Here is a 27,672-nt window from a genome sequence, read left to right as displayed (position 1 = left end):
ATGCCTTCAGGCTGTGGGAGGATATATCAAAACGGAGAAGAGACCAAGCACTGAGAAAACCAATACGCTCTACTAGATGTGGTTTTTATTCAACTCACAGTACATTCTACAGATGCACACGTGTTACATCACCTTAATACAACAGAGTCTTGCAATACCTCCTCTTAAAAATGATGAATTGGTCCTAAAAATATAAAGGAACAAATTTAAAGTCACCAAAACTGTACATTATTAAAAATTCACTTAACACCACATTTGGTTTTCATGTCTTTTTTTTTTTCTTTTTTGAAAAAACGTCTCGTCCCTTTAAGTGTAATAAGGAACATCAAAGTTTATTTCCTATCAACGGACTTGAGTTCAGTGTAAGAAACAAGTTTAAATAAAACCTGGACTGTGGAGTCAACCTGTCGCCTTCATAGCACACCAACCCTGCCGCGCAACATCGTACATTGGCCCTTGAACAGCAAAAAACAAAAATCAAACAAAAAAACAAACAATAAAAAGGAATGTAACTAGGCAATGATGCGCCCAGTGCTTCATTATCTGAACTCCTCTGCAATTCTAGTCTTTAAAATGAGAGGATTTGATACCTCACATATAACCACCTTTCGATTATTATTATTATTTTGCCTGGTCAGACGAGTTGCAGACAAAACGTGGATCAATCACTCAGCTGCAATTTTTTGAAGCTGCAAAAACACCGTCTTGTCTTGAGGAAATTTCTTTTTTATAGTATATAAAGAGCTGAATTTCAGTGTGTGTCGTGTTCTCAAAACAGACTATTTAATATCTAGGTGCTAAAACCGCAGTAGCATCCTCTCAAGGTCGTGACAGAGACCAGGTGCATCTAGCTGATTATTTATTTACTCTGGACAGGAGGGACAGTGAAACATTAAGAGTCTTTAGCTCAGACTGACTGACCAACATTAAAAATCCTCCAGTTTCAGAAACCAGTGTCTTTCACACAGCAGCAAAAGGTGGGTATGTGTGTGAAATCATGTGCATGTTGTGTGTGTGTTGGTGAAAAGTGTATGTGTGCGTGCAAGACTTTAAGTGGAGGTTATACAACGTCTACTTGTGACAGTCCAAGAACAGATTCCTTTTAGTTTAACTGGCCTTTTCATAAATCATCTAGACATCTCTATAAGGTAATCTGTACACATTCACTACAAGCTATTGCTATTAAATAATCCCAGCTATTGTAATCTTTATATATATTTATATATAGAATATATAATAAAAAATATATTGAGCAAAAAAATTACTTCTAGGCATAAGACCACGTTACATTACATTTCCATTGAACAGGTAAGAAATGGCCCAAGCTCTGTGAAGAGTTTTGATCCATTTTGTCGTTGAGCGGTGCTAAGCAGGTCCAGTATGCAGCGGTTTGGCTGCAATAGTGTGATCAGTCCCTGACCTTCGGTACGAGTCTGAGAGCCAAAATACTCAGGGCCTGAGACCGTGTCGTCACCCCACAGCAGGGCTTGACCAAAGGCCTCGCTACGACGTGGGGCTGGTGAAAGGACGTGACAGGAAAACACAATCGGGGGGCAGATGAGGGGGGTGAAGATGAGGAGACATGAAAGAAGGGAGGAGAAATGAGGAGAGACATGTTCTCACTCTCTGTGATGAGGGGCGGGGGGCTCGGGGGAGGGGGAGGGGGAGGGAATGGGTACAAGTTCAAGCCAGTTCAGCTGTGGGCCTCGAAAAGATTCGGCCAGTAGAGGAAACAATAACAGACAAATAGCCAAAATCTATACATATATACCTATACATGAGAGAATACACGTGGCTGGAAGAACCTCCAGACAGTCTTAGCAGTAAATGGAGAGAGAGAGAGTGTGTGACTGGGACGGTGACAGCACCAACAGTCTACAGCCCCACCATCAGGGGGAACGACGCAGGTTCCTATTTGTCCTTGTTTGCGTAGAACTCTGCCCAGCGGTTCTCGAAGAAACGCCTCATGGCGTGTCCGGCCACCCCCACCTCCGACGTGTCCTCGTTGAACAGCTCGCAGTTGTTGAAGACCAGCTGAGCGTCTGCTGCAAACTCCTCGCAGCTGCAATACCTGAGGCGAGAAAACAGGAGGCGGAGAGAAAGAGAGAGAGAGAGAGAGAGAGAGAGAAGGCGGATGTTTAAAAATGACCAGAGAGAGAGAAACAATCCTTGTCGAGTTGGGAAGGTTTAACAAGACAGAAAATCACTTCTCCAAAGTGGGGGTGTATATATGTTTTATAAATGTGTAAGTATGGATTATCACTAAGTAATAAACAAGTAATACAAAGACATATATCTGGGAAAAGTGTAAAACATTTATCAGAGGAAGAAAATAGTTGCAATAAACAGAAAATAAGTAGAAAACAGCTTTGTTTCTTGTTCTGTAACCTCTCTGTGACCATAAATAGATGTTATTTTTGCATCTTTTTGTTTCGTGTATTTTAGTTGACCTCTGGATTTTTGCCTTGTTTATTGCATTTTTGAGAATGAATGCTGTTTTCTGTTCTGAACCACTGCTTTATATTCCCTCTGTATACAAGATTTTTTACACAAATGTGTGAAAGAAAAGATGATTTTGAAACACACTGATCACATGGACGCCCACATGGGACTAATATTTTCGTAATGTTTTTTTTCCCCCCACTTATTTCTCAGAAAGGTCATGAAAAGTACCAGAGCGGATGTTTTTCACCTTTCCTCAGGCAGCCCTGAACTTATTGTGCAAGAGAGTAAATAATTCAATTTGTAATTTATGTATTTATTAATATTATTTCTGTTCTGCTTACCCTCCCTGTAGCAGTCTCTCTCTCATGGTGAGGAAGTCCATGGGGTTCTTGATGATGCGGCGGTATCCTGGCACCAGCCGTGGGTTGACGGGTTCAAGGAAGGGCCAGGCGTCTCCATGAGCCTCCATCTCCATGAGAATGATCCTGGCAGGAAATTAAATAAAAAAACAATTAACATGAATCTATTGTAGAGTGACATGTTTTTCTTTTCAGACTTTTAAATCCCTAAAATGATCATTCTACGTGTGAATTGCTCATCATCAGCTATGAGGGTAAGTTTTCTCACTCGCAGAACGTGAGGTCAGGCTGGTTGCGGGTTGTCATGCGACGGCGTTTGGCGCTGCCACTTTCGCCGCCGGAGTTACGGGAGGACGAGGGGGTTGCCACGACGTCTTTGTTCCGCGTCGCCATGCCAGAGCTGCGTCGTGCCGATGCCTCGTCTTCGGAGCTGTCGTCTTCGTATCTCCTCTTTTTCACCCTGACCCTTGTTTTCGACAAGCGCGGTGACTCATCCTCCTCCTGAGAGACCGGAGAGAGTGAAGGAGGAAGCGGAGAGTGAGTTAATGAGGGAACGAAGTAGAGCAGAACAAAATTACCTGGAACAGATGCTGCAAAAATGCGGAGATTCGCAACAGCACTGGGTTTTTATTCAGTTTTGAAGTGGCTGCTAAATAGAGGATCACAGGTCTGGTTCTTACCCTGGCAACGCAAGTAGGACAAAACCAGTCTCCCTCTGGCACCTGGGTGATTTTGGGCCTGAGGCAGTACATGTGGCAGCCACGATCACAGCCGTCACATAGCAACAGGCACTCGTCATTGTCTCCTTTCCTGCAAACCTGGCAAGTCTAGAAAAACGGAGATCACAGGAAAGACATGCTTATTGTCAAAATAACTTTTACGTTACTTTGTGCCGGGTTTTATTTTGTTTTATTTGTTAGGATCCCCATTAGCTGCGCTTTAGAGCACCGCTAGTCTTCCTGGGGTCCACATATAAAACCAGTACGTTTAAACATACATCTACAATCACAACATGAAAAAGACAAGACAAGTCAACAAAAACTTAACATTAAATCTGCACAATCGGTACCCCTCACCTTCTAAACAAAATGAATCCCCAGATCTCCCCCTTGTGTGGGAAGTGTAAAAAAGAGGTAGGGACATACTATCACTGTATTTGGCAGTGTCCCTTGATAGCCAGATATTGGAAAAATATCGCTAAGGAACTCAGCTCAATCTTTCACAAAACAGTAAAGGTGGAACCGATCTTATTTCTTCTGAATATACATAAGAGGCAGCTTTCAATACCTGCGGAACAGCTTACATTATTGGGTAAGCTTCTTCTTTTGGCGAGGAGATGTGTTTTGTTTCAATGGATTAAAGACAATCCCCCTTCAGTTACACAGTGGTACAGGGAAATTTTCAAGGTTTTTCCTATGGAACACATTAGTGCCTCATTAAAGGGCAACGATGACTTGTTTTATAGTGTCTGGCAACCTTTCCTGAATTATCTTCCAGGTGACCTTGTTGACCTGCTTCAGAAAGGGCGACCATATTTTGCCTTCATCAATAAGTCATAGAACACTTTCATTTCCGTTCTCTTCTTTTTCCCAATATACCTAGTCCCCATGTCAATTTTTGTATCTTGTATGATGTGCAATTCATGTATGTGAATTAGTGTATTTATGTTTTGCAGTTTGGCTGTGTCTGTGCTGTATTGTTTGTTTTTGTAAAATCAATAAAATATATTACAAAAAAAAAAAATCTGCACAATCGGATTGTCTTCTACATCAAAGAACGTATGTAAGATACTCCAATGTCTATGGATATTCTCATTCATCCAGGTCATCGTTCTTTTCTGGGCAAATTGAATCGTAGGCAACTGGACTTGTATTTGTCTGGGATTTCGCACTAGTTGGACAAAGACACTGTGGAGTAAGTAAATACCTGGGTCTTACTTACTCCTCTTTGTCCAACTAGTGCGGACTAGTGAGACTTGGTGCGTACAAAGTGATGAAGCCCCTTGAATAAGAGACAAACCGTCTTCCCAGACAAATACAAGTCCAGTTGCCTACGATTCAATTTGCCCAGAAAAGATACTCCAATGTACAGTGGTTATAAAATAAAATAAAATAAAATAAAAGGGTAAAACAAATGAAAATGACAACAAGAAACCCTACGACCCCACATAAAACCGAGTCTTCACCAAAGAGTCACAGTCAAGTCAGATGAAGTTCCTCACCACTTTAGTCACAGATCTCTCCCAGGCGATGGCCTTCTCCAGCTGAACCATGCACAGACAGAGCTGAGGGGCGCTGCGAACGCGGTCCAGAGCCTGCCGCCATGTTCGAAGGCGAGATGTGATTTCGCTTTCCAGACTGTGGAGAAAATCATTGGAAATAAGATTAAATAAGAACAAAATACACACTATGTTCGGATGTGAAGACCACATGCCGTTCTCCTCACCTGATGACGTCCATGGGATGCTCTTCTCCCGGCGTGGGGGTGAGAGGAGCGAGGCGCATCACCTCCGCCGGGTTCCACAGCGGCTCCTTCAGGTAACGCCTCTCGATGTTTCGCTCGAGGTTCGCCAGCCGCAGCACGGCCAGGTCCAGAGGGTGCGTGGCGATGCGAGGCAGGCCGGACCACTCCTTCTTCGTCCGCACGATCCAGTCGTCGCGCGGGTCGGCGTCGTGTTCGTAGTACTGGAGGTCGTCCCGTGTGGAGTCCGGATCTGGGATCGTGTAGGGCTGGAAAACAGGCAGGATGAATGAAGACAGGAGGAGATTAAACATAAATCACAACGGGAACTACAAAAGGAATTATGCTTCATGTTGGGGTTTTTTTTTACCCAAGAGGATTTGTGTTAAAGTTTTAGTGGTTACCTGGAATTCAGCCAGCGGTGTCTCTGCGTTAGTTTCAGCATCGTTCACTGCGCTCTGAGGAGGAGCCTTGAAGAAACATAATTGTAATTTAGTAACTTTTTAAAAATATTTGAGATTTTTATTTCCACTTCATAATATTATTGCCAAAAGAAGCAGATTTTCTGTTTCATTTTGTTTGTTTTGATCAGATTACATGTACAGGAGATGCATCTCAATAAATTAGAATATCATGGAAAAGTCTCACTCAGTCGTTCAAGTCAAGTATTGAGTGCATATAGATGGACATACTTTTCAGAAGGCCAACATTTACATATTAAAAATGCTTTTTTCAATTGGTCTTTTGTAATATTCAAATTTTTGGAGATATTGAATTTTAGGTCTTCATTAAATGTGAAGCCATACAAGTCCAGTTGACTTTGAGATAACGATGACCTGGATGAATGAGAATATTCACAGACATAAGCCATAATCATTATAATTAAAAGAAATTAAATAAATAAAGATATGAAACATTTCATCCTGTGTGTAATGGATCTATACAATGTATTAGTTCCACCTTTTGGATTGAATTACTGACATAAATGAGCTTTTCTATGATATTCTAATTTATTGAGATGCGCCTGTATACATATGCACAATAGTGATTTCTCACCTTCATGTGGAGGTCGGCAGCGATGACCCGCTGCTCCAAATCTTCCACCCACTGCAGGGCGCTGATGTCCGTCTCCACGGCTTTCTCCTGCACCTGCCACGGCTGCTGCAGAGCCTCCAGCAGCACGTCTTTCTGCTCTACCTTCAACTCAAATATTGGGTCTAGCCAGAAAACAAACAACACAGGACCAGTTTTAGGAAGAACAAGGGGCGACAGGAGAAACACAACCGAGATGATGGTGTTCAACAACAAACGCTCACCGTTGATAGGTTTGGTGCACATCTCAGCTAAGCTCTCCATATGTTTGGCCAAATGCTTATGAAGCACCTTCTCCCTGATGCCTCTTGGATGAAGGGCCTGTAAGGTGTGATACAGCTCCTCTGGGTCCTTGATCCACCACCATCCACGCACCATTGCTAAAAAAAGAAAGCATTATTTTTTTTTACACCACATGTCAAGAGCAGAAATTTATAAAACCTCAGGATCAGCTCTGAGATAAGTTATAGTTTAGGAATCGCAGCAGTCAAAATAAATAAATAAAATCTCAAGACAGTTTGCTCATGTCGCTGTTTTTAACTACTTACATGCAGGAATGGGTTTGACCACCATCTGTGTGAAATACTGCTGCTCCAGCTCCTGGAACACAGAGTTGGGTGGGCGGCCGCGGCGTTTCGCTGCCGCCCGTGGCCCTCTGCGGGCGGGACTGCTGCCTCTGCTGCCTCTCCTCCGCCGGCGAGTTGGCCTGGCAGGTGTGGCGGGGGCAGCTGGAGCGGCTGGAACAGCTGGAGCAGGAGGGACGGGAGCTGGGACAAGCTGAGGGAGCAGCGGCGGGGAACCGGCAGGAACGTCACCGTCCTGTGGTGTCGCTGCGGTCACAGGCTCAGCAGGCACCAAGCCAGGCAAAAGTGGGTCAGGCTGAAGGGTGAGAGATCGTTTCAATTAATATTCATCACAGAATACTTCAAGTGTATTGACACAGCATAATTAAACGTATTTGTATTGATTGTGGTGGGCAAACCTGCAAGAGTGGAGCAGCGAGCGCAGGCAGAGTGCTTGGGATCTGAGGGAGGAGTTTGGGGGGCGAGCTGGGTGAGGCGGGGATCTGGGGCTCAGTGAGAGAGTTGTCGTCACACGGTTGTTTGGGAAGCAGGTTGAACCACTGTCCCTGTTTCTCCGCCATCTCCTTCACACTCTCCTCCGGCCGGTTGCCCTCTGGAGCGTCACCTGCTGCTGAACACGTGCCGTTGGTCACCGCTTCCTGCGAGTGGCTGAGCCAGCTCTGGAAAGCCGCCTGAGTGAGGTCTTGTGTGGCACCGTTCGGCGACCCCGGCCCGTCTTCGCCTCCAGACCTGACGCTACTTCGACGCCTGCGGCGGATCTTTGCTGTGCGGAGGTGAAGCTCCACTTCTGGTTTTATTTTTCGGGGCCGACCCCTTCCTCTCGGCCTGCTCATGAGGGACGCAGTGCCGGGGAGGGGGTCCTCTTCTGGAGACAAGACCTGGCCCTGAGCGGGGGTCGCAGAGGAGGGAGAGGAAGGAAGAGTAGCCGGGGGAGTGGTAGGCATGGGGATCTCTTCAACTTTGGGTTCCTTTTTGAGGAAGGTGACGGGCACCTCAGCTACAAGGACATCTCCTGAAGCTGCAAGATAGAAACAGGAGGAAAATGTGTTTAAAGGCGACAGGCCAAAGGTTGCACAATGTCAAAATTTTCATTCACTCTCGAACTCCAAGTACCAATTTATCTCCGTCCAAACTACCACAACTGAAAAAGCACATAAACAAGAAAACAATCTTGTACATCGGGCATGTGTGAGCTGGTGTAAACAGGAAGCAGATCATCTTCTTATCTCAGTAGTTGGTTAGTTGCGAAAAATACGACAAACAAAGAACGTAAAAAGAACTGCAGAGTTAAAATGTTGATTTTAACAACAGCCGCTGGAGAAGACGACAAGGTCAGTCACACTTGTAGAGCATTATCTGTGTTGCTTACACCTCTGGGAGCCCAATCGGGGAGCGACCGTGGATGTCTACATCATCATATACTCATCATTTCTGCAGGTTGTTGTCTGTCTAAACTACAATGCAGCCCTGGAGTTTTGAAACTAAAAAAATGGAGCCAGCAGCGTTTCTCCAATTTCTGTGCGTGAAAACTCTGCAGTAATGTGGACGGGAGGCAGAAACGTACCAAAAGAGATGCTTTTTAAAAAAGAAAACAAAAGCTGTGTGGATGTAGCCTTAGACTCACTTAAAAGATCTTCTGGACCCTCGACTAGAACTCCTCCGAGGTGAGGCAAGGCCATGTATCGGCGGCGGTAACGGTCCTGACCCAGTAAAATGGCCCGCATGGAATGAGACGACTGTAGCAGCTTTTTACGGAAAAATGCTTGGCGCTGTGGAGATGCAAGGACAGAGGAACGTTAAATACAACAACACAACCCGGGACGTATGAAGCACCCTGGCTGCATAGTTTTGGTCTTACCTTGGTTAGCTTATCTATCTGCCTTTCGAGCTCTGGAATGCTTGCATTCGTAGGACTCTCGTTCTGTGGTGGGAAAGAATTTAAATCAAACACAGAAATGATGAAGTTCTCATTCAAAAAAATAAAAAAATAAAAAACCTAAAAACCAGAGGAGGTATACGTACATCACTGAGTTTGGGCTCTTCTTTGCGGTTACGCCGGTTGCCTCTCTCCAGGACCACATTGTCCTCCAGACTGAGGTTCTCCTCCTCGGCCACTCTGGCACTGCGCCTTCTCTCCTCAAAACACAGCTCTTCCTCTGAGCGTCCTGTGCGACGTGCTAGTATCACCTTCAGTCTGGCACACAACCAATCGGAACAATCAGGATCAATCAACAAGTCACATAGCTCTTCGTTTTTGACTGATAATAGATCAGAGTAATATTGTTAAAGGGATAGTTCAACATTTTGGCAAATTGGAGCTTGTTTTAGAGGCAAATGCAGAGACTGCTTGCTGAAAAACTGCCGATGCACGTTCCTGTCGAGGGCAGTTTTTCGGCAAGCAGTCTCTGCATTTACCCCGAAAACAACTCTGTCTCGTAACGTTCTGTTATTATCTTATAGCGTGGTGAATGTGCAGGTCACAACTTGTCCACCAGAGCGTTTTGGAGTTGTTGGATTGTGTATTTGATGAGTTTGATGAGGGAAACCAAGAAATCCCATTAGCCTCCGTAGCGTAGCTCTGAGCAGCTTGCGGCTCTGCTCCGCCGTTCTAAAAATAGCTTGCATTGACAAATAAAGGTAACAAACCTCCTGCTATGACTATAGCGATTATGACAATGGGCCAATTTGCGAAAATGTTGAACTATCCCTTTAACATGTCTGCTTTACAAGAGATCTTACTTGCGCAATTTCCCCTCAATGATCCACTTGTTCTTCCTGTAGGTTGCCATGTTTTCCAACGTGCTGTCAATATCACTGGAATAAAAAAAGATGCATACGTTAACAAAGTAACAGACATGTGGAAATATACTTTTCCGTTCAAGAGTGGTTCAAGAATGAAAATCTACTTAATATTGGCCTAACCTTGTCACAATGTTACTGCTGTTAAGCTCATCCACCACGAAACCCAGGATGGCTGCTTTGATGTCCGGAGAGAGCGCGTGAAATGTTTTGGTCCTCAGCGTGTTGCACACCTCCGTCTCATAACCATGAGATTCCAGAAAGATGCGGAGTACTTCTGAAATCGTGCTGCGGTTCAGCTCCAACTCAACCAGCTTGTCTCCGAGGATCTTCACAGACTGGAGGTTGGAATAGAAAGACGGAGAGTGCAATGTACAGTATATTAGAATCCAGATTATACATCAGGAATAGTATTAATGGAGAAAATGACACACAGGGCTGCAAATGAATCAATCTGCAGATTATTTTCTTGATTGTTTTGTCAGTAAAATGTCAGGAAGATAATCAGATTTACTTGGAAAGCGGTAAATCCTCACATTGGAGAAGCTGAAACAAGTGAATGTTTGTTTGATGACTGAATGTTTCAGCTCTAATCACACACCTGATAATATGACGGCAAGCCTGGATCATGGAGCGCTGCTTCCACCAACTTGATCAGCAAGTCCTGCACTTCTCCCTGGCTGTCGCCCATACCTAGCAGGCCCTCCTGCAGGGTAGCAAGGCTGGGGACGTCCTTGGGTATATTCAGGCCGATCACCTTCCCGTAGCCGTGAAGGAACTCGACCACGGCCAGGCAGTGGGCGAAGGCCGTGCCAGAGAGAACCACGCCAGGAATACGGGACAGCTCTGGCAGGGGCTGGTGGAGACAAATACCCAAGGTCATAATCAAACTCACAAAAGCTCAGTGTCGCCATCAGTGATGATTTGAATAGATTGGGTTTATAATAGAAGGGATAGTTCAACATTTTGGCAAATTGCCCCATTGCCATAATCCCTTCTTGGTTTCCCTCATCAAACTCATAAAATACACAATCCAACAACTCCAAAACGCTCTCGTGGACAAGTTGTGACCTGCACATTCACCACGCTATGAGATAATAACAGAACGTTACGAGATGGAGTTGTTTTGGAGGTAAATTCATGCAAAACCGCTGATGCGTGTTCCTGTCGAGGGCAGTTTTTCGGCAAGCAGTCTCTGCATTTACCTCTAAAACAACTCTGTCTCGTAACGTTGTGTTATTATCTCATAGCGTGGTGAATGTGCAGGTCACAACTTGTCCATGAGAGCGTTTTGGAGTTGTTGGATTGTGTATTTGATGAGTTTGATGAGGGAAACCAAGAAATCCCATGAGCCTCCGTAGCGTAGCTCTGAGCAGCTCGCGGCTCTGCTCCGCCGTTCTAAAAATAGCTTGCACCGACAATTAAAGGTTAACGAACCTACTGCTATGACTATAGGGATTATGGCAATGGGCCAATTTGCCAAAATGTTGAACTATCCCCAAAATGTTGAACTATCCCTTTAAAACTCACTTTGAGGTCTGTAAGACACATGTCCTCCGTGGGCTTCTTCAGCTCCTCTGCAATGAGCTGCTGCCTCTTCCGTTCCTCCAGACGTCTCTGGGCCTGCGCTCTCCTCTCTGCCGCCCTCTTGGCCGACAGAGCAGCCTGAGCGGCCGCCTCCGCCTCTGCTTGAGCTTTGGCCAGAGCCTTCGCTTTACTCCGAGCTCCCAGTACCCTCTTACCCTGGGCTATCCTCTCCTCGTCCGTCTGCCGGACAGGTGGAGCAACCGCAACCTTGGCCGACCTTCTGCGGCCGGGCTTCTTGGGCTCCGCGGCGGCGGGCTCTGATGCTGGCTGTGGGACGGGTGGGGCAGCTGGGTCTGTTGGTTCAGCCTTCACTTCCGAGCTCTTTGCCTCCTGCTGCTCAAGCTGAATCCAGAAAAAGAAGGAAGAAAAGGTTGAGGGTTGGAAGAGATGTTGCTGGGGATACAGCTACATTTTTTTTTTGTGTGTGTGGTATTTCACCTTACCTTGGCTTTCTTTTTCTCCTCTCGAATCTTCTTAATCTTAGCATCCTCCCTTCTCTTCATTCTTGCCTATAAAAACGAGCAGCAGCAACATAATCAATAAAAGACTCAAACTGCATTATTAATATCTCAGACTTGGCGCGACTGCGTACCTTTCTCTTCATTTTCTTTTTGATTTTTGCAAGTTTCTCCTTTTCCTCCTCCGTAAGAGCTTCTGAAAAGCAAAAAACAAACGATTACAAACATTACACACAACGTCATATATTTCAAAAGATTGTCTACAGACGAAGCCGCACATCACATAGCCTACACATAACTTCACCAACTCAACATCCACTCACCCTTGGCCTCGAGACGCTTCAACAGCTTGGCGTCGACTTTGCTAAGGAGGTCGATCATCTTGGGTTTGGGAGGTCTGCCGGGTCGGCGGGCCTGCCCTCCCCTCACGCCACGAGCTCGGCGGGGTTTCTCTTTATCGGGGTTCGGCGGTCGACCTCGGCGGCCGGTGATGGCCATGATCATAGAGGGAACCTCCTCGTTAGCCAAGAGGACCCACTTCATACCCTGCAACATGAATCCCCATAATGTATTACTGTAATGATGTGAGGCGGCTGCTTAAACTGAACTGCCCCCTTGGGGGACTAATAAAGATGTCTGAGTCTGAACAATTTCACTTAACAGCAATTCAATTAAGCTCATCATTGTGTGTTAATATTGTTTAAATAATTAAATGAGCAGATTTTTGGGAAAATAAACAAACCTCAGGAGTTTCTCTCTCTTCATAGAAGTCTCCAACAGGCATACGTGGGCTGAAGCTGAAGTGCTCTCTGGAGACCACGCTGTCCGTGTGTCTCTTCAAGTACTGAGCCCGGCAATTAGAGGACGGCAGGACAGACAAGAGAAGCAAAGAAAATAATGGTCATTGTTTTGACAACCAGGGCATCATCTGATGTATGCGTCATCGAAAAGCACTGATTTTGCAATAAATAAATAAAAACATTGACTGGTTCAGTTTTTTTTTTTCTTATTCTTCATTTCGATCATTTACCTTGACTATTTCTGGAAACTGCTTCATTCTTCTTCCACAAGGAGTGTAATACCAGGTTTCACCCTTCATGCGATTTTCCAATTTCTTCACACGAATCTCCCTCCTCCACCTGTGGAGTTCATTTTTACATTCAGTCAAACAGTAGCAACTTAGACATTTGAAACTTTTTGAAAACTGATTCATAAATTCAATATTGATAATCACTTATTCTCAACTGTAACAACATTTTTATTCTCAATAATCACAACCTTTCAATCTCTGAAGGGGAACTCATCAAATGTGCCAATTACGCCCTTTTCTTTTGGCTATCAAGGCTATCAAGGCAATTTTATTTGTATAGCCCATTTTCACAAACAGTTTGTCTCAAAGGGCTTTACAGAGACTGAAATTTGTTTATTTACTGTCAACTACTCTACAAAAGGTGAGTGGATCTCTTAATACATCATTCATTCATAAATTAGTCTCAAAATGCAACTACAAGGAATATTTACCCGTGCGTCAGAGGGAACTGGACTTGATCCTCCGTGGCAACCCTCCGCCTGTTAGCTTCACCTGTTGAGAAAACCAGACTCAGCATTAGACTCTTAACCGTCTAATCATAAAACATCACATCAAGTCCTCCCTCCCCCCACCACACACACACGACTCCCTTAACCTTCCTCATTACCTGCAGTAGAGCTGTCGTCATCATTTTCATCACCATCGTCAGCAGCCGCTTCGGCATCTGGTTTAGGTTTTTTTGCAGCGTTTCCTTCTTGGTCTTGTTTCTTGGCCCTTTTTGCCTTCTTGGGTTTCTCGAATGCTGCAGCACTGGCCAGAACAGCTTCAATTGTGGCTGTGATGGTGTCGACTTCTTCTGCAGGAGGCCCGGCCTCTCCAGACACATCTGATGGTTCTTTGACATCCGTTTTGAGGGACTTCTTCCTCTTTCTGCCCGTGGGCACCTCCTCAGCCGCCTTGACTTTCTCCACTTTAGGGGCTCGAGCACGAGGCTTCCGCTGGTTCTCTGGAGCTTAGAAATAAAAAGGGGGAAGAAATAATTTTAAATTAAAAAAAAACACAGGGTTTCTGCAGGTACCAGCAAATCTAATTTAATGCTTTTTAATGCCATTTCAAACATTTTTAATGCCCATGACTAACGGCAAATACTATGTGTGTGTACGTATACTAACCTATATACACACATACACACACTCAATTACTTGGTTCCGCATGTTTATCACACCATTAATTTCTGTGCAAAATTAATGTTTATATACTAAGAATAAATCGGTAATATTATTTTTCCATCAAATGTTTTTTTTTTGTTTTTTTTAACACGTCTGGGAATCGAATTTAATGCTTTTTAATGCCATTTAAGGCCTTCATTTCAGCTAAATGTATTTAATGACTTATAATGCAAAAACAAATAGTATATTCCGCATATTATTTTGCAGAAACCATCATGTTAAATACCTGTTTTAATCCACATTGCCTTAGGAGTCCGAGGTTTGCGTTGTTTCCCTGGGGTTTTCAGAGGTTCTGCCGCAGCCGGCACAATCTGATCAGTAACTGGTTGGAGTGGGTGCACAGCAGGGCTCTCTGCTGGGGTGCTGAAGGCGATGAAGTTCTCATCCCTCATCTTGAAACTTGGCAGAGTCATTGCTTCATTAACAGTGGTCTTAATGCTGATCCGTCCAGCTGAGTCTGGTGTATCTTGCCCTCTGGGCTCCCACTCGACTTCGGGTCCTAATTAAAAGATGAAAAGACTGACATTAAACTGTGCCAGGATGAATTACAACTACAGGGTAATGACATAGAGAAACAGGAAGAGCTGTAACTAACTCTATTTCTGATAACGAAAGAAAAAAATATAGAGATAAAGAAAGAGAGTCATAAACCTTCCTACATATCACTGCTTGTAATAATATGATGGTATTTTCGATGATCGTTAATTTTAAAGCTTTACCTCGTTGATCAGCCTGAGACTGAGAGTTGGTCACATCACTCGAGTCAGCAGGGGGCTCCTCCATCTCTGCGGTGTCATTAAGGGAAGACTCCAGCATGGATTCCCCGGTCATCTGGCAGCTGTTCTTGGTCTCCTCTGCCTCAGAGGTTTCCCCCTCCCTGGTGGAGTCCATCGTATCATCTCTGGAGTCGTCCACCGAGAAGCTGCTGTCCCGAGTGGTGTAAAATGACGGTTCCCCCTCAGCATGGGAGGTGCTGTCAAACCGAGTGGAGTCATCCATGCACGAGCTGTCGCCAGTTAAGAGAGACGTCTTTTCTAAGACTGAGCTGACTTCGAATCTAGACGGGGTGTCGCATGTCGAGGTGTCAAAACTTTCTTCATCAGTCAGGTGGTCGATCCTCGTGCTGTGAAGCTGTGGGGACTTCCTGAGTGGAGTGCTCTCCACCATGGAGTCGTCGTCCGTCTCGCATATGTCACTGATGATGTTTTGCATGTGGTGCTTTTCAAAGTCCATACTCTTTGCCTTTTGATCAGAAGCGACTGTGGTCTGCAAAGGTTTCCCTGGAAGATCAGTGAAGGATTTATCAGAGCAAATTTCAGTTTTATGAGACTCGGTCACTTCCACCTTCTGCGGTGTCCTCGCTGTGCCTGAATCGAGCTGAGGCGGGTGCTCCTCTGGTTTTCCATTTCTTTCATTGCTGAACGCTTTCCTTTCCTCGCTGTCACCGCGGTGTTCTGGCTTGGGAGACGACTGCTTTAGTGCACGAGGAGGAGTGGTGAGGGTTGGATGCTGCTCAGAGTGAGAACTTTGGACCGCTCCAGAAGACGTACCCATTGCAGGAGGCAAAGACACCAAGGCAGGAGGGGCGGACACAGGTGCAGTCCTGGAGGCATGAGTGGTTAGAAGAGGTAGGGTAGACAGAGGTTGGACAGTAGGACTTTCATGGGCTGCTAGAGAGGGTACATTCACCTCTCCTGGTGGTGACGGTGCAGTAGAGGCATTCGAAAGACCAGTGTCGACTGCTGAAGGAGCGCGTGTCTGATACTGGGATGTGGGCGCTGGTTCACAAGGTTTACTACCAACTGGTGGTTTAACGGACACAGACATGGAAGATGCAGAGGTTGATAAACAAGAGCCAGGTGGTGTTGAGGATGATATCGGCATTAGAGGTGGAACCAGACCAGCTGATGAGGAATTTGCACCCACGGATGAAGCGGTGGTCATCAATTTTGGGGGTCCAGGCTTTTCAGGCTGAACTCCAGATTGATCGGAAAAGCACGATGACTTAGACCCATGAACCATCTGCTGAAGAGATGAGATGGAAGAAGACGTGGACACTGCGGCAGGCGGAGAGATGGTGGTATGAGATCCGGAGGCTGTTGGAGAAGAAGAGACTGGGGGGAGGGAGGGAACTGCTGCAAGTCTAGGCTCACTGTTAGCTAAAACTTGAGGTGAAGACAACTTTGGAGGTGACGCCAGCAGGTAGGAGGAGGAGGAGGAACCCACTGACAAATGCTTGGATCCAGCCGGGGTTATCTCAGTTGTAGCGGAGGGGGGAGGCCTGAGGCCTTGCACCATGAGGGGAGGTGAGGAAAGCCCATGTGGTGGAGCTGCAGATGGAGCCGAGGATAAGCCGGGAGGTGCTGAGATGTGCGGTGGAGTAGATTCTGCATCAGAGGATGAAACAATCGGAGGCCCGGGGACAGAAATGGGAGATCCAGACACAGCAGGAGCTGCAGAGGCCTTGGAGAGAGACACCGACGCTGCAGGTGATGGAGACAGAGAGAGCTGTGATGACACAAACTGGGGAGCTGGATTAAGATCTCGGACAGGAGATGCCATCTCTGGACACTGCGCCGCTGCTGATTGATCAGAATGCTTTCGATAATCACTTGTAGATCCGACATGAGCTGCAGGAGGTTTGGACTGGTAACTGTCCGTTTTGGGAAGCCTCTGACCAACTGGTGCCCTCTCACTGCCGTTGTAGCTTGTGTCCACTTCCTTGACAGCTTCCCTTGTATGGCCTGAAAGAGAATCAATAAAATAATCAATACTATGATAACTTCAGAGGTGGTAATTCCATGATAAAGTTTTAATGCAGAAATACTGATGTAATGAAAATAGCTATCCCTCTGCAACAGTTTACTACCACCGGTCGCACACACTGTAGTACACGGTCTAACAGTGGCATCTGCTGGTGAAAGTATGACACTTGACACTATCCCACAGGCAGTAGGACTGAACTAATACCAGACATTCACATGCAATGTATAATAACAACATGTATATCTTTAACAATGAATCTGCCAATTCTCAATATTTAGTCTATACAGTGTCACAGAAAAGGTAAAAGTTCACAATTCACCAGAGCCAAAACTAACAAATTAAAATGCCTTTTCTTATCTGTCTCAAACAGCAAAATCAAGCAAGATTCAGTTAATTATCATGTAAGAACAAAACAGCAGATAACCACCCTGAAGAAGCTGGAACCAGCAAAGATTTATCATTTATCAACTACTCAACTTGTAACCAATACAGACAGACTGTCCATCTCGAAACAAAACAAAATATGAGCAGTTGTGTTGGGAAAAGCTCATTGTTTAAAACTGAATGAAAATAACTGTATTTCAACAACAACTTTGCATAGATGCCATATGAAACTCATGCAACCAGAGGGTGCCATGCCAACCATGTCAAGATTGAGCAAAGAGGAAGAAGGAAGAAGGCAGTTGGGCTAAAAGAGACTCACTCAACTGGTGGCGTTGAATGAAGGAGGAAATGTGTAAGTTTGACTCATGTGGAAGTAAGATTTACGTAGATAGAAAACCAGAAATGCCCACATCTGCAACATTACATAGATGTAATCAAGTGAGACTAAAACAATCTACAAAAATGTTAAACTTGAAGTGGTCACCTTGCATGACAGAAGGCATCCCCACGCTGCCATCCCTGCTGTGGCTCTTGGGTGATCCACTGTCCTGCACGGTTGACGGTGACATCATGGGTGCAGGAGTCATCCCCACGGGGAGAGGGCTGCCGCTGCCCCCTCTGCCCAGACTGTGATGCTGAGGGCTGCCACGTGGAGGAGTGAAATTCTGGGCAGCTGGCGGCATCAGCTGAGCCGGGCCTTGAGGCTGCTGCTGCTGCTGCGACTGCTGTGGTGTCTGCTGCTGCTGAGGAGATGAGAGAGTTGGGTGCTGTGGCTGATGCTGGTAGTATGGCATCCCATTAGGCATCATGCCATAATGCTGTGGAGGTTGCTGGTGCTGCTGGTGGTGGTGGTGGTGTGGGTGGCGGTGGGCGGAGGAAAGGTGCTGCTGCTGTGATGGTTGATGTGGGGGAGGCTGTAAGGACTGCTGCTGCTGCTGCTGGTGATGCTGTGACGGTGTAATCCCAGGGTGCGCCTGACTCTGGTAGCTCCCGTACATGCTGTGGGAGTTGTAACCAATTTGCTGTGGGCCAGGGTTACTCCTGTTCCAGTACTGACTCCCAGTGAGAGGCATGTTTGCTGGGCCTGCCACGGCGGGCTGGTGGGGGCTTTCAATGCCCCCGTTCAGTTGGTACTGTCCGTGACTCTGGAAGTGGTGCTGTGACTGAGGCTGCACCATCCCCGGCGTCGGCTGCTTCTGGTGCATCCCGTGCCCAGGAGAGGCGCCCATGGCTGGACCGTACTGAGGGTGCCCCCCCCACAAGTAGTCATAGCCCATGCTGCTCTGGTGGTGGTTGCTCATGTGTGGGTAAGCGGCTGTTGTTGGGTGGGAACCAGGCACACCGGACCCGTGTACAGTAGTGGCGCCATTCACATTCATCTCGCCATTCATATCTGGTAGAGACAAAAAAAGAGCAGTCGGGTTAAACTGGTTTCAGTCGAGCATGAACAACCATAAGTCAGGTGGAGGGAGGAAGTCGAGCCTGGCTCTATAAAAGTATGAACTTTTCACAATATAAGAAGTGAAACACTTACTCTTCCCCTGCTGAGGAAAACTCATGGAGGACCCGTTAGTATAAAGAGAATCCCCTGAGGAGAGTTTCAGTCCTGAGTTTGCTGAGGAGTGGGTGCCATAGTTGAAATGATTATTTGACTCCATCTGAAAAACAAAACGCAAATTAAAAAAAAATAATAATAATTAAAAAATCACTCTTCCAAAAAGCCAATAACAATATTATTACACAAGTTCTGCAATTGCTTAATACGCTTGTGCACGGCTTCACCACATGAAGCACACTGTACATTTATTATTTATTTAATTTTCGTTCATTTTCATCCAAATTCTGTGAAGACAAGTCGACGCTACGTAACACGTACAATTTCTCTCGTAAAAACAACAAAAATGTCTGTCTAGTGTGATTTTTTAACAGCAGCTCATGACAGCCCCATTTCGCTCCGACATAAACCGTCAAAATGTCGCAGGCCCCGGCAAGCCCTTAATGGACAACCGGAATATTACGATAGGAGCTCATCATCACCGCTGATGAGGCGCTGCTGCTGCTGCTAACGTGAGCCACACAGCCTCCTCAATGAAATCTACCATGATGATACACGCACGGCCCAGGCAGCCAAGCCAAGAAAAGGAAGAAGAGACCCGGCCTAACAATGGAGAGAGGATTAGTGAGAATATTTACAGTCACTCCGACGGCCCCAACACTAACGTTTACACACCACACAGCGTTTTAAAACACCTCCATATATCGTCGTCGTAACAAACACACACAAAGTAGCCAGCTAAATGGATAGCACTTGATTTTCCTAATTCAACCAGGAAGGCCGTTAAAAAAAAAAAAAAAAAAAAAACAGCAGCCGCTAAGTCGCGCTAGCTGTTTGCTGCTCAAACAAACAATTCACTTTAAAGCTGCTTGCTGCTCCTCCGCTGTGCTAACGGCTAACTACAGACACCGTTAATATAACCGTGAGATAATATATACATAAATAATAATATAAACCATTTTGAATGAGGTTGAACTGGTGGTTAAAACATCATCAAGACATAAAAAAACATCCCTCGCTTCACTTCCAAGGTTATTTAGCTAAAGCATCACAATAGAAACCTAGCTAACGCACACTTAGCTAGATAGCTAACCGATAGCATAGCATAGCATCGTTAACGTTTCGTTTGTTACCCGGAGAAGAGTGAGTGAGTACGGGCACTTAAAGCTGCGATGTTAGCCGATAGCCAGCCAGCAGGTACCGCAACCGCAACCAACCACGCTGGTTTGGATCCATAATAACCATTAGCATTAATAATAATGATGATGATAATATTAATAAGAGAGTCCAGCGGGTGGAAAAAAATAAATAAATATCAACCGGGAGTGAATGACGTTACGTTAACTCGCTTATTAACAGATGGAGGCGTGCTCGCTCTCTTTTGTTCACGGGCTAACGTGAGCTAGCAGCCAGATGAAGTTACATTGTTTACGCACAGACAATTTTTTTCTTTTTTTTGCAGAGCATCATCATCATCATCGTCGTCCTCCCACACCACTGACACCATCAAAAGTTTCGCTGATATATTCCTCCTCACAGAGCTAACCCAACCTTTTTTTTTAGTTCCTTGGTTTTCGGAGGCGCAGATGCTTGTAAAACCTTCGTCTTAAAAACGGATATGCGGGTGAAGATGGGCACACAGCGATAAATAATAAAGAACTATTCCCTCTAACCTTTGGGTTTTTAAATTAGCAAACATGGCTGGTGGTGTGGTCCAGTGCAGCCATGATCACAGAACAGCGCGATCGGAGTAAATCTCCCAACAACAACCACGCACACATCCGGTCACATTACTTCGTGATACTTCACAAGAAAACACCCAATAATTATTATTATTAAAAAAATAAATAAATAAACAATAATACATACATTATTTTTTGTCATTGTTGATCTTTTTGCAGTTATAACTAAAAAAAAAAAAAACTTTGTAAAATGTTCTGAAAATATAAAAAGTTAAATCTCTTATTATGCATGAAGAATGTCCCCTGTCACATTTATATTAGCCTACTATACAATTATATGCAAAAGTTTGGGCACTAACATAAAAGTCACATATATATTTTAAAGAAAAAAAAAAGTATAAAGTGTGGCAGTTTCACAAATGTGGGGGCACCACTGAGTGAGTTCTTAGTAAGCACCAGCTGGTGTTCATAAAATAGATCATGGTGGCTTTTTTTGAGGTCTTTGAAGTATTGTCCTGTTATAGAAACCTGTGGCCTCTTTTCAGTTTTACTTTAGTGACTGACTGAATAATAACTGCATCCAGAATTTACTTATTGTTCTTTTTTAAATGTATTTAGTGGGCTTTATTCTTCACACATGTAGGCCTATACTGTGCCACAAGACTTTTCTTCATCCCCCGCCTCACATTTGGAAATGTACCCTTGCCAGACTTCCACCTTTTTAAAAAAAAAAAAAAAAATTATTATTATTTATATATTTGGGTTTGCAATTGACAAATAAACTATTATCATTTTAAATTATGCCATTTGTATGATGTAGTTTTAAAATTGCCTTACCTTTACAAACTGCAACATGAAATATTATAATATTATCAATATTATAATGAATCAATTTACACAGTAAGTAGGTACTTGAGTATAAGATTTCCAATGCAGGACACATTACATTTCCTCCTACTGGTTTATCAGTAACCTAACAAACTGATAGCCAGTGTTCATACTGATGTGAGTGTATTGCTAAAAGTCTTTCTTTTGCGTACTGTTTTCAAATCAAACAGGTGTGTGAGAAACATAAAAAGCGCCAGTCTGATTAGGTTAATTAGTTTAAGCATCTTTTTAATATTACAAAACAACAACGGACAACATCCAACTATTATCCAGCTCATGGGAACAGACCTACTGGCAAATCTACACTTTTATTTTAATCTGCCTTAATCTGACAACAGGAAATAGGTGTTGCTTACTACAGTCATCTTCTCGGAAATGACAGTGAGGAAATCAGGCCCAAAGAGGAAGTATGCTAATATTCTGGGCCAAGGAGTCTGCAGGTTTCTAGGTCCTAGTGCCTAAAATTGCAGGTTTGAAAGTTACGTTATCACCAAAATGTACTCAAGTAAAGTACTGCATTATAAATCTGATTACTTATATTAAATACAACAGATTTGACTGCTTTAAACTGCTCTCGGGTTTGAGCAACAGGGACGTGTCAGTACTGATCCTGAAAACCATTTCATTATAAATATGCCACAGTTATATCAAACATTTCCTCTTTAATGTAATGGAAGATCTATAAAGGTCCTAATCCATGCAGTTTTCTGAAATATTACAGGCATTGATTAAAAATACACAGTGACCACTTTATTAGGAACACCTCAAGAAATTCAACACGATGCTGCAATGTTAATAGACTCACAAAAAGATGCAAAACGAACAGCGATGCAAAACACCCACTTTCAGATGCAAAACAACTACGGACGCTTTAAGTCCGTGTGTTTCGCTGTTTTACTGAAAGGGTTTGAAGCTCATAGTCCCATGAATTGGATGCATTATATTGTATTTTGATACTATTCTGCCACCGTCATGGAAGAAAATGGGGAGAACATTAAGTCAGGAACAACTGTGAATATATTAATCCAGCAAACCGCCACCACAAACTATAAACCATGTAAAACTATGGTTTCTAGATGACCTGTTGAATTGAAATATATTGTACAGGTGTAATAAATAAAGTAACCACTAAATGTATATTTATGTACAGATGAAATCACAGATTGAGGTCGTCCTGATATAAATGAGAAAGATACAGTTACACTTACACCAATTTCCTCTCACAATAATGTTTTGTCTCCTAAATTATCCTTTCTTCAATGTTATGGTATTAGACCCGCCTTATATTTTGTAAGAAAATATCAGGGAGGCAAATAAATAAAACACAAGTCAATTGTCTTTTAGAAAAAGAAGGCAATAAATGATTCTTAAACAGTTTATTAGAAAGATGTAGACAATAAAAAAAGAATTTCCACTGTAATTCAACATTACTTGTCTCCCCTTACATTTTATTGACAGTGCAAATATAATTTGGTCATTACACGTCGCCGTATCGGTCCAACGCTCCCTCACCAACGAGGGAGGATCTGTTCTAAGATGAACAAACGGAAAGAACCTGGAGGATAGCAACAAACCATATGATGCTGAGGCCCCAACCAAGCTTCAAGCCTCTGTGTCAGCTGCAAAACATTTCACCTTGCGTCTGTTGTCTAACATGAGGGTGCATGTTAGGTGGGTATGCAGGGAGAAACTGTTAAGTAAAGATAGTAAATATGTGGAATTCATTCATTTTTTACCAAAGTAGGTGATCACTGGGAAGATGCAAATGTTTCTGTGATGATTTCAGATTATCCAATTTTTTTTTTTTTTTTTAAACGAACATTAAACAAGAAGTAAAGGGAAACATGTAAGCTGGAAGGTTAAGCTACAGAAACAAAGACTGGCTTCCTGGATATCTAATTCACAGCACATGGAAGGCTTTGGAGGAACCCAATCAGTAAATGCGTCTAATTCTTCTGATGTACATAGCTAGTGTTTTTTTTTTTTTTTTTTAAATCATGGGATAAACTACACTGGTTAACTAACTTAAAACCACAACATTGGAATGGGTTGGCCTTATCATTTGAAACCACAATTCATTTGAAAACAGATTGTAAATCTCATAACACGTATTGCTCAGCTGAGGACAACTATACAGCTTTTCCAACAAATAATGTGTGCTTAGTTGTAATATTTAACAGTAAAACAAGATACCCAAAAGGTGCAGTACAGCAAATGGAAGTGGAGATAGCTGCTCTGTACAATACCATGCATATCAACCTTGAGTGGACTGATCAGTCAAGACTTTGGAGCTGAGGCTATGGATTTAAATATGACTACTGACTCATATGTACAGTTGTTTGTCACTGCCTTCAATTTCAAGATATACATTTGTTAAGATTCCTCTTTCCCCCTTGTTCTTCCATTTTCTTTCCAGAGTCTTACAGTCTTCTACTCCAAATCTGGCATTTCTGAAAGTAAAAGTAAAGCAGAAATAACATTCAGCCCCGCATGCAAACAAGCACTGATTGCCAACAACTTAAACCATCACATGCAGTTTTAATTTGTTTTTAAACACTTACTCTCGTCATCGCTATCTGCAGACTCATCCTAAACAAACAGAAAGGTACAAGATAAAGTTGGAAAATGTTACACACCATCATTTGATGTTATGGGTTAAGAAGAGTTAATCACAAGGTGTATATTTTATTTTTGAAGAAAAAAAAAAGAAATTTTCTTACATCTTCTGCACCGTCTAGATCAGGTAGGTCATCCTCGCCTCCCATGTTGTTCATCATCTGTAACATTACAACAATACTGTTAAATCCTAGTTATTTACTTTCCTTTAGAAAACTAAAACTCTTCCACATCATCATTTAAGTTTCGTAAAATTAAGCAATTCTAAGTTTGTGTGGTGTAGACATAGACTATGTTCAACACTTTCCCTATTTGCAGAATGGTATTTAAATTTTCCACACACACACCTAGTAAGTAGAACAACTTGCCTAAGATCTCCATTATGTTCAAGAGACACCCCTCCTACATAATAATGAATTCTTTAATCTATACTAGTGCTTACATCTGAGAATTGATCGAAGTTGCCCATCTCCTCATCTGAGTCGTCCTCCCAGTCTTTCCAGTTGTTGAAGTCGACACTGAGCCAACTCAGCTGTGAAAACACAAAACCAATGTTTTTTTTCGTGAGAATTTCACTCATGTCATTCATATTCTTGTAGCGTTGTGCATCAATTAATGGCATCGTCCTTTACATTTTAATGATCGTTTGTGTGCAACTGACCTTGGCCTTCTCTTTCGTTAGCCTCGGCCACGCCTTCCCTGGCTGTGCTTTTCGTAAATAGATCAACACTGAACGATCTGTACGTTTGTGTTTGGACTCCTGATTTAAGGGAAAAAGAAAAAGTGGTGGTGTCCAATCAATTTCCAGTCACAATTGTATAATCTGCATTGCAATATTGCCCATATCAATAAGCAGCACTTACATTTTCGTCAATGGCTTCAAAAAGGTCTATTTCATTCTCGTGTTTGGCATTGTCAGTTCCTCCAAGACAACTGTGGAGAAGACAGAATTAACTTACTTTGGGGAAGAACAACAATATAACAACAGCTGTGTTAGATGAAGACTACAAGAAGAGAAGTGAAATAAAAATATAACAGCATGTCACAGCATTTCATATTTTCTCAGTTTTCATGAAGCTTGTTTTCTATTGCATTGATAAAATGATTAATGGCTGCTTCTTTAAATTGGCTGTGTCTGTATCCTCTGCTTCCCTCCTCTGACAGGGACAGATACTACATCATGGGAAGTCTTTCGGTCATAAACTAAACTTTACTCACACAAATTAGACTAACAGTACTGAACATACAAGAAATTCATAACTAGATAAACATTTATAGTTTTAAAAGCCAGCATGAGGAAACATACCTGAAACCGCACTTTTTTTTATCAAAAATGATTTTAACATCTTTGCTGTCTGCTACACAGAACTCTATAAAAACGGCGTCCCTCCTGTCGTACCACTTAGCTGTTGCTGGATGCCTGTGAAAAGACAGAAAACACAAAAACAGTGTGTTAAAGAACGTAATACTAAAGTGCTTTCAAAACAAACTGAGAATCAAACAGGTTATTTGCTATATGCCTATTTAGTACTGACTATATTCACAGAGAGGGCTTTAAACTAGGTGGATCCAGTCCATACAGTTTTCCTATATATTGTTAAACAGTATAACAGCTGAGATCTACAACTTGCATGAAAAATACATCAGTGCTATTGACAGATGGAAGTTTTCAGGTCCAACAGCCTGCCACCGACGACATCTCCATGTATCAGGTTGCACACAGCATCCAGTTACACAAAGTCCTCCTATACCAATAGACCTCGAAAGTGAAACATCCTAGTGTGCTAAAACATTAGATTTCAAATTAACAAGGTGTATTGGATTAGATCGGATCAAGTTCTCCTTAAAATCCATTTTGTTTATACAGCAGCAAGGTGATGTCAGGGCATGTTTCACAGACAGTTATTAACTGTACCGTATAACACACAGGATTGTTATTAACAAAAAAAAGTTCAAATACAAAATATAATTGCTCATGTATCTCTTGTCCATTTGCTAATTAATTATTAGACCAATGGCTAGTATATTAAATTAAGTGATCAGTCTAACTCCTCCTGCAACAAGACATGTGGGAAGAACGAGGAAGAGCCCATAATCTTTTCTACAAAAATGAAAACACTGACTACACACCCCATCTATGCAATACTTTATTATGCCTTACAACTACCAACACTGTGTATATATTTTTTATTCTGTTCTTGTAAATAACTGTATATTTTTGAAACATTTTGGTACATAACTATATAGGCCTATTTGTCTTATAACGTTTTTATATTTCTATATTTACATATTTCTCTACTTGTATATTACAAATGCTACTGCAACCATCAAATTTACCATGTGTGGGATTAATAAACAGTCTTGTGATTACTGTTGAAGTACCTCACCGGGAAATAGACCCCCCCCTCCCCAACCCAAGTACTAGTACATCTCTGTTGCTGCAACTAATCAGCAACAGCTCACTGTATGTAGATGCTTTTAGATCTCTTATGCAAGCAAAAGTGAATTAGTGAGCTGCATATTTATGGACACTTTTCTCCTTTTAAGCATTGAAGCGATGGCCTCATTAACCAAATCCTCTTACAAATGATGGTGGACCAACTATGAAGCTAGCATTAGACACAAAAAATGTTTATCACCACTACAACTTCGCGATCAAGCCACTAGCGACTGATAAACCTTTTTGTTAATGTTTGTTCCACACGATCATTGATTAAATTCTTCGGCTGTGATAAGACATCGTGACTTGTGACACAGACTTTGTGGCTAAATCTAAATGGTCAATGAACAGTGTGCTAAGTCGAGCTAGCAGCGCTGACGTTAGCCGCTACGTTTAGTCAAGCCATGCGGTGCACCTGACTCCAACTACAGGCACAAGTAAGCTGCTTTTATAGCTAATGCTGGTAAAACTAGAGCCGCCTGTAATAACTGCTGTGTTAAACTACGTCCTGCAACCTGTTTCCCTCCTAAGTTAGCGAGTTACCGCTACCCTACAATTCATTGAGGCAAGGCCAACCTCCCGCCTTTGCGAAAGCATGTTGTCCGGTGGTGGCTAACGTTAGCTCAGCGTGTTTTTTTTTTACTATCACTTTCCCTTACTTAGTATTTCTTACGTTAGCGTCCAAGCACTTACATGTTTAGACGCGAGGTGAGCCTCTTTTCCCGCAGATAAGACAGCCTTTAGTGAGAAGAAGAATGGCAATGCGTGCAAAAAAAAGAGAGGAATGCTGCCCACACACAACCCACCACCACACAACACACACAGCTCCACACAGCCAATGCAAACCAAACGCCGCCTCTCCCCCAGTGGACTGTAATAAAACTTCGGATCTTCTTGCGTATCTCAGGATCAGAATGGCGGTTCTGACGCAGCGGCGGCGTAACAGACGTTTCTAGAGCTTTTCAGCCACAGCTGCGGGTGACGTGAGAAGGATTTTCTATGGTACTGGTACCACCCAGTATGATCTTTATTTTTTTTTTAATTATTTATTTATTTTATTGAGCAATTGAAAATACAAACTCTCAAATAGGACAATAATAATAATACAGGTGAAAATTAAATGCAGTAAGTGCAAAAACATAACATTATAGGGATTCATGAGGGAAAAAACAAAACAAAGCAGAGCAAAACAACACTAAATAGTAGCAGATGAGATAAATTGCGAAAGATACACCACCTACAGTAGTATGATCACCCAAGATGACAATCTGTGAGCAAAAATGTTTATATCGGGGGCC

The 27,672-nt window shown here is 43.1% G+C and overlaps 2 protein-coding genes across 5 annotated transcripts; both read right to left on the bottom strand.

The window, feature by feature from the left end:
* Positions 1-76: 76 nt before the first annotated feature.
* Positions 77-20,503, bottom strand: baz2a (bromodomain adjacent to zinc finger domain, 2A). 4 transcript variants are annotated; one of them, XM_083975921.1, is made up of 31 exons: positions 20,422-20,503; positions 18,728-18,851; positions 17,678-18,586; positions 16,656-16,787; positions 14,763-16,526; positions 14,270-14,542; positions 13,482-13,826; positions 13,306-13,366; positions 12,815-12,923; positions 12,527-12,628; positions 12,108-12,330; positions 11,919-11,980; positions 11,770-11,835; positions 11,270-11,668; positions 10,341-10,595; positions 9,863-10,077; positions 9,680-9,754; positions 8,963-9,134; positions 8,799-8,861; positions 8,565-8,709; positions 7,339-7,958; positions 6,905-7,235; positions 6,581-6,736; positions 6,321-6,481; positions 5,669-5,734; positions 5,250-5,533; positions 5,026-5,161; positions 3,485-3,631; positions 3,073-3,305; positions 2,787-2,930; positions 77-2,071 (listed from the first exon to the last, which is right to left on the bottom strand). In XM_083975921.1, the coding sequence occupies exons 2-31, from the start codon at positions 18,849-18,851 to the stop codon at positions 1,912-1,914; spliced, it is 7,932 nt and encodes a 2,643-aa protein (XP_083832047.1). In that variant the 5' UTR covers positions 20,422-20,503; the 3' UTR covers positions 77-1,911. The 4 variants fall into 4 exon arrangements, with proteins under 4 accessions (XP_083832047.1, XP_083832044.1, XP_083832045.1 ...); XM_083975918.1 differs by having other exon boundaries at positions 14,763-16,787; XM_083975919.1 differs by having other exon boundaries at positions 14,763-16,787; positions 20,300-20,436.
* A 2,242-nt stretch (positions 20,504-22,745) lies between these two features.
* On the bottom strand, positions 22,746-27,222 carry LOC310988400 (prostaglandin E synthase 3-like). The gene is made up of 8 exons (XM_083974980.1): positions 27,068-27,222; positions 25,241-25,354; positions 24,798-24,867; positions 24,596-24,694; positions 24,377-24,466; positions 24,039-24,095; positions 23,880-23,907; positions 22,746-23,768 (listed from the first exon to the last, which is right to left on the bottom strand). Coding segments are annotated over exons 1-8 (480 nt in total). The 5' UTR covers positions 27,070-27,222; the 3' UTR covers positions 22,746-23,748.
* Between the last annotated feature and the right edge of the window lie 450 nt (positions 27,223-27,672).

This window comes from Trachurus trachurus (genome assembly GCF_905171665.1).
Source record: "Trachurus trachurus genome assembly, chromosome: 7".
NCBI lineage: Eukaryota > Metazoa > Chordata > Actinopteri > Carangiformes > Carangidae > Trachurus > Trachurus trachurus.
This window is presented reverse-complemented; position numbering and strand designations above follow the sequence as displayed.

What these genes read in the sequence shown, in the direction of transcription:
- baz2a (XM_083975918.1), bottom strand. Translation starts at nt 18,851, where the DNA reads ATGGAGTCAAATAATCATTTCAACTATGGCACCCACTCCTCAGCAAAC. An exon ending in AAAAGAAAATGAAGAGAAAG is followed by an intron (nt 11,836 to 11,918) that starts GTACGCAGTCGC and finishes TCGTTTTTATAG; the next exon opens with GCAAGAATGAAGAGAAGGGA. An exon ending in TGTGTCTTACAGACCTCAAA is followed by an intron (nt 10,596 to 11,269) that starts GTGAGTTTTAAA and finishes TGTCTCCACCAG; the next exon opens with CCCCTGCCAGAGCTGTCCCG.
- LOC310988400 (XM_083974980.1), bottom strand. An exon ending in TTGAAGCCATTGACGAAAAT is followed by an intron (nt 24,695 to 24,797) that starts GTAAGTGCTGCT and finishes CCCTTAAATCAG; the next exon opens with GAGTCCAAACACAAACGTAC. An exon ending in TAACGAAAGAGAAGGCCAAG is followed by an intron (nt 24,467 to 24,595) that starts GTCAGTTGCACA and finishes GTGTTTTCACAG; the next exon opens with CTGAGTTGGCTCAGTGTCGA.